Source organism: Physella acuta, unplaced genomic scaffold (genome assembly GCF_028476545.2).
Source record: "Physella acuta isolate Inbredline_101_S28 unplaced genomic scaffold, ASM2847654v3 ptg001943l, whole genome shotgun sequence".
NCBI classification, from domain to species: Eukaryota; Metazoa; Mollusca; class Gastropoda; family Physidae; genus Physella; species Physella acuta.
Window position 1 is genome coordinate 25650 of NW_026733448.1, and position 6851 is coordinate 32500.

A 6851-nucleotide genomic window follows, 5' to 3' on the forward strand; every position below is an offset into this window, starting at 1 on the left:
CCATAAAATATCCCTTTGGTTCCGATTTCAAACTGCTTATGGAATTTATATAGAAAATATATACTTTTAACAGTGTCCGCCCCCGCCCCCCCCCCGGTAATTTTAGTCCGCCCCCCCCCCCCAGGTGCCCCAACCCCAGAAGAAAAAAGTCTGGTGTTTAAATTTGTGTTTGAAAACATGGATCATATCCTTGGGGTAGGGGGTGTTAGTATAGTGGTAAGGAAAGTTTCTGAAATTTCTATTGATTGATTTCTCGAACCAGTATTTATAAGCATTTATTACATAGACAGCGTCAAAACACCGTCACACTTTTTACTTTCTCGTATATACGAAGTATAGAGAAAGTCTTGTAATCGTGCAAAAAAAAATCGAGATTTTTGCAAATCTCGACGTTTTGCATCTCACTGATACGGAAAAACATAATTTTGCAATCTTGTCCGTATGTCTGTGTGTGTGTGTGTGTGTGTGTGTGTGTGTGTGTGTCCGTGTGTAAACACGATAACTTGAGTACCGTTACAGCTAGGTTGATGAAATTTCATATATAAGTATTTAATCAAAATCGTAGATCCGTATCAACTTTTGAGCGATTTCCGATAACCGGAAGTGGTACTTTTCCTACTTTGAATTTTTCAAAAGCCTATAACTTGAGTACTATTTCAGATAGATAAATGAAATTTCATACGTAAGTAAAAGATCTAATTCTCTACCTTCTATTAAATTTTGAGTCATTTCCGTTGACTGGAAGTAGTACTTTACGCTACATCCGATTTCTCAAAAAACTAATGTAAATTTTAAAAGTAATAATAATATTGCGCACTATTATGCGCTTTTTTATTTCGCGTTCACTTGGTGTGCAATTAATTTGTCTACGAGATTTTATTGTATTTTTAAAACTTTAAGTATTTAAAATGGATTAAAAATCATGTCTATAGCCCGAGTTCCCATCCCCTGTTATTTTATATAAGAATATTCGAGAAAGTTTAGGGGAGATCACTCCCGGTTTATTTTTCTAAAGAACACCACTAGACATTAACAACACAAATGTGTGTGTATGTGTTAAAATTGAAATTGATAAAAGAAATGGTGTCTAATAATAGAAGGAATAATGTAAAATTTAGTCTACACGTTTAATGATCACTTTTTCTAAACTGTATTGTATAGTTTCTAAAACGCTGATGTCAATTGGTTTTTTTTAATGCACTATTTGTACGAGACATCGCCAATTTAATAAATCGAATGAAAGTTTAGAGATTAGCCTAACAAAAAGTTTGAATTTAAGGCTTCATGTTTTATTTGTAAATCCACAGAAGTTATTTTTATATTTCATACTATTTTTTAAATATTCGGTTTATTAAAATACAATTTATATGTTTGTAAAAGCTCTTTTCAAACATGACGATCCATGGTACAAGTTGAGTAGAGTTCACCTGTTTCTATGACTTCGGCATATGAAGGGATTGTGTGGTCATCACTATGCCCATCCGCTTTTACTTTCCCTAATTGAGTTAGGCACCCATCAGAGCTGTATTATATGTGTACATTTTTAAAAACACCTTTTGTAATCTATATTAATTAAAATATTGCTATTTTTAAGTTGTTCAAAAAAAGTCTGGGTTTAAATCTTTTACTTTAATATTTGTAGTGAAAAGTTGTCTTCGATAAATAATATTAATTATTACCCTATTGTAATTTTTTAAAACACTTTTCCAAAGTCTATGTAACTCAAATAAAAAATTGAAATATTTTACAATTTATTTTGTTACCTCCTTTTGTCACTATATGTTAAGGTTTGATATCCTGGTAAAATTTATTCAATTCAAGTTAAATATAATATATTCAGTGTCTATACAGTTGACCTTACAAATAATAACTTTCACAAAAATTAGTAATAAGGAATTATAAGTCAAACGATTAGGTTTTACTTAACCAAATAAATAGAAGCCAATATAAGTGTTAAGACTATACATTGTACGAATGCATAGTAACAATAGGTATAAATCAGGAACTTGACAATTTAAATGTGAATAACTAAATCTGCGCATATGGCAAATAACAATAATATAAAAAATTATTGAAGCTGAAAATGTAATAAAATAAAATATAAAGCGATTTTTAAAATGAGCCTAGTCAGATATAGTTTTTTGTTTTTAATGTCGACAGCACAGAACGAAACTGTGTAGAGGCGTAGATTGCACCCCCGAGAAAACCATGAAACGCTGATCGATTGTGAATAAAACCTTATAGGGATCAGAAGTTATCCTAGGCCGTATTTCTCTATTCAAACAGCATATTTACAAGTAAAATTGAGATAAATCTTTCAGCGATGTAGCGGATTCTTCTTATACACACACTCACGTGGAAAACTGTAGGCTAGAGGTCTCTCTCTACGTCCTCACAGGGAGCTAAAACAAAACAGTACATGGTACAAATGGTCAGAGTTCTGGAGAATTGGGCTGCTGAACCTAAAGGCGCGCGTTCGAACCCCCGGACAGATTATGCTGGGGACAGCAACCCATCTAGGAGAGACATCTCCAAAATCAAACAACTGCTGCCTTGTAGTTTGTTCTTGTTTAGAGATTTCCACACATCTCTATACAAGGTCGTTATTTAGGTAATGAATATAAGAGATATAACTGTAAAACAACCGCCGTTACAGAATTCTTTTTTGTTCAATTAGCCATCAAGGAAAGATGAAGAAGAAGACTTTTTAAGTTCGTGAAAAAAAATATTTATGTGTTTTTTTTTAATTATATATTATATGGAATAATGTTTGAAAACATTGAAAGTAAATTTTAAATTAGTCAATTTAGGGTGAACAAATCGGTTTCTCCCTCTTTACTTCCCACCCCTCCCCTCCCCTTTATTTTAACAGGGACTGTTGCACTGTAGCTATTAAGCGGACAACAATACCGGCAGGACAGAAATCTCCAATACTTCGTCGTATTGCTCCACAAGTGATAAATCGATAAATTGATTTCAACGGCCGTACCAAGTGCACTTAAAATATTTTTCCAAATATTAATGAAAACAAAAGCTTGATTAGTCAATTGGAATCTGTCAGACCATGAATTTCAGTGACCTTTGTCTATATTTATCATGACCTTTGTCTATATTTATCATGACCTTTTTCTATGTTTAATATTCATACGCAGCTCACACATGAACCCACAAGAACCCAGGTATTTACACAACAGGACATGGGCCTCTGGTCTAAGACAATTCTCAACAGCAGCAACATGGGTAGCTACAGCAACATGGGTAGCAACAGCAACACGGGTAGCAACAGAAACATGGGTAGCAACAGCAACATGGGTAGCAACAGAAACATGGGTAGCAACAGCAACATGGGTAGCAACAGCAACATGGGTAGCTACAGCAACATCAGTAGCAACAGCAACACGGGTAGCAACAGCAACATGGGTAACAACAGCAACATGGGTAGCAACAGCAACATGGGTAGCAACAGCAACATGGGTAGCAACAGAAACATGAGTAGCAACAGCAACACGGCACTTCTGTTAGACACCTGACTCAACTACTCATCTTTACCAAAACAGGTGTGGCACACCGCGAATTTAACCTCCAGCTATCTGATTAGATGCCTAGGATAAGAATAATCCTTTAATTTATTTTTTAAATTGAAGTTTGTTCAAAATTAAATTATAATAACAGTTTCGCTAAAAGAATATTTATTACCTAAAGATTTTTTTTTAATTATTGTGTTTACTTATTAGAATTGTTATGTCTTCTTTGGATTAAATTCATTACCGCCTACACTCGTTTCTCTTTGTTTGACTATGTCAGATATAAATAGTTAATCTAGTTCACCCAAGTGCATTCTCAAAACTACATCAAGAGTGTAAAATTTTCCACGATTTGTTTTATTAATTTTTAAATAATAAAAAATTCCGGATTTGATAGTATTATTCCTGAAACATTTTACAGTTAAACTTTTTCCCTTAGACAAATTAATATTTTTAACACTAAGAAAACAAAAACAACTTTGCTTGACTGTTTTTGATAACAAATTCAATAAATCCGCGTGTTTTCCTCCACCGTGGTTTGTTGTTTTTGTTAGTAACCTTTGAAACGGAGTTTAATTTTATCTTCAGCTGTGCTTTTTTTTTTATCAAGATCAATATTTTTATCGAAAGTCTTTAAAATATGACTATATTTATTCATACCGTTGATTAAATTAGCTAAAACTAGCTTCATCATAAACAATGTCATAAATATTTAGGTGTATTGACTTTTTATGCTTATTAATTAAAGATAAAGGTGAGCGGTTCTTTTGACGATTGCAGAGGGGTGTTGATATGAAAGATAAACTTTCATATACGTAAAGTAGTAACCCCCCCCCCCTCCGCCAACTGTCCAGTAGGCAGATGAAGTAGAGTTTATCTATCTCTCTGAACTAGGCGTACGCAGCAATATATTATTTTCAGTACAAGGCTTTAAACCTTTCCAAACTTCACGCATGTCTCCATCAGATAACAGTCCCTTGGCCATTCAGATTAGGGTTAAGTACGGTGTTAAAGTATTTTTATCGTTATAAACCTTGGAGCAGTTTAAGGACAAGTACACTTATGAGAAGCAAAAATGGGAAAATAGACCAATCTGTTTTTAAAAAAGCTGAAGATATAATTGTTGAATAACAATTTGAAGTAAACATGTTTTTACTGCTGAGAACTGTGTCTACTTCTTTATAATACTAGCCATATAACAAATAGACAGGTATTCGATTTGTGTGAGCAATGTAGATAACAGTTTTTTAACAAATAAAACGTGTTGGTCGATGTGTTGGTCGATGTGTTGGTCGATGAGTTGGTCGATGTGTTGGTCCATGTTGGTCGATGTGTTGGTCGATGTGTTGGTCGATGTGTTGGTCGATGTATTGGTCGATGTGTTGGTCGATGTGTTGGTCAATGTATTGGTCGATGTGTTGGTCGATGTGTTGGTCGATGTGTTGGTCGATGTTTTGGTCGATGTTTTGGTCGATGTTTTGGTCGATGTGTTGGTCGATGTTTTGGTCGATGTGTTGGTCGATGTTTTGGTCGATGTGTTGGTCGATGTTTTGGTCGATGTGTTGGTCAATGTATTGGTCGAAGTGTTGGTCAATGTGTTGGTCGATGTGTTGGTCAATGTGTTGGTCGATGTGTTGGTCGATGTGTTGGTCGATGTTTTGGTCGATGTTTTGGTCGATGTTTTGGTCGATGTGTTGGTCGATGTTTTGGTCGATATGTTGGTCGATGTTTTGGTCGATGTGTTGGTCGATGTTTTGGTCGATGTGTTGGTCGATGTTTTGTTCGATGTTTTGGTCGATGTGTTGGTCGATGTGTTGGTCGATGTGTTGGTCGATGTGTTGGTCAATATATTGGTCGATGTGTTGGTCAATGTTGGTCGATGTGTTGGTCGATGTGTTGGTCGATGTGTTGGTCGATGTATTGGTCGATGTGTTAATCAATATGTTGGTCGATGTGTTGGTCGATGTGTTGGTCGATGTGTTGGTCAATGAGTGTTTCGTGATGTAAACAACACAGGTGGAAGTGCAGACAGGTCAGTAGATCTTTACAAGAAACAGTTCTCCACACACTACAGTTCTGGTGCAGAAAACAGTAGTGACCCAGGCTACCGTAACCAATACGAGTGTACTGACCCATACAACAATACTGACCTATACAACAATACTGACCCATACAACAATACTGACCCATACAACAATACTGACCCATACAACAGTACTGACCCATACAACAATACTGACCCATACAACAGTACTGACCCATACAACAATACTGACCTATACAACAATACTGACCCATACAACAATACTGACCTGTACAACAATACTGACCAATACAACAATACTGACCCATACAACAGTACTGACCCATACAACAGTACTGACCCATACAACAATACTGACCCATACAACAATACTGACCTGTACAACAATACTGACCAATACAACAATACTGACCCATACAACAAAACTGACCCATACAACAATACTGACCTCTACAAAACTTCTGACCCATATAAAGTACAATTCGGGCGAAGAACTAGTCAACACAATAAAACAACTCACACGTACTCGACTACCGTATTCCCCCAAATAAATCCCAGCAACTTTTACAGCCAGATTACCGCTGTGAAATAAATCACTTTATTGAAACAAAACAAAAACATGTTTGATTAAACTAACGCCACAGATGTCCTTCCCAGCTTATCTGATTACCTAAACTTGTTTTCTTCTCTCCCTGCAAACTTCATAAATTGTATGTATCGATATGTTATCATTATGAGAGATTCCGATGATTTATAACAGGTTTTTCATGTATATATAAGTTCTGTTAAATAAATTTGGCGTTACTTAGCAATAAGCATCGGTTCTTCAACTTGTATTTCGACAGAAGATCTTTTACAAGGGTTTTATAAGGCGAGTAGGTGTTGTTTTTTTTTTAAGTAGATTATAGAGAATCAGCACTCTTTGGGTATTCTGTGCTGTTATATGTTTAGAGTATATTTTAGAAGGATCGATTAGTAAAGACTTCGAGTGTCTTTGAAAGACACAAATTTTTGACAGATATAGAATATCTTTGACACACAGTATGTTTCACAGATACAGAATATCTTTAACAGACAGTATGTTTCACAGATACAGAGTATAGTTGGCAGTATCTTTACACAGCATAGGGTAAAATTTATATGTTTTCTGGTGTTACTTATGTTATTTCTTCTGTAATTAAACTTAAAAAGTTTCTTTTGCTTTCCCGCCACCACAGAAAGGGAAACAACTATGAATTACTTGGCAGCCATCTTTCTGGTGTCCTGTTTGGCTTTTGGCTCGG

At 35.3% G+C, this 6851-nt stretch overlaps 1 protein-coding gene across 1 annotated transcript in view; it reads left to right on the forward strand.

Moving 5' to 3' along the window:
- Positions 1-6371: 6371 nt before the first annotated feature.
- Positions 6372-6851, forward strand: part of LOC131931319 (uncharacterized) — an 8435-nt gene continuing 7955 nt past the window's right edge. The window contains exons 1-2 of the mRNA XM_059288072.1: positions 6372-6443; positions 6786-6851. Of these exons, the coding sequence (XP_059144055.1) occupies positions 6800-6851 (52 nt within the window). The 5' untranslated portion in view covers positions 6372-6443; positions 6786-6799. The remainder of the gene's footprint in view (positions 6444-6785) is intronic.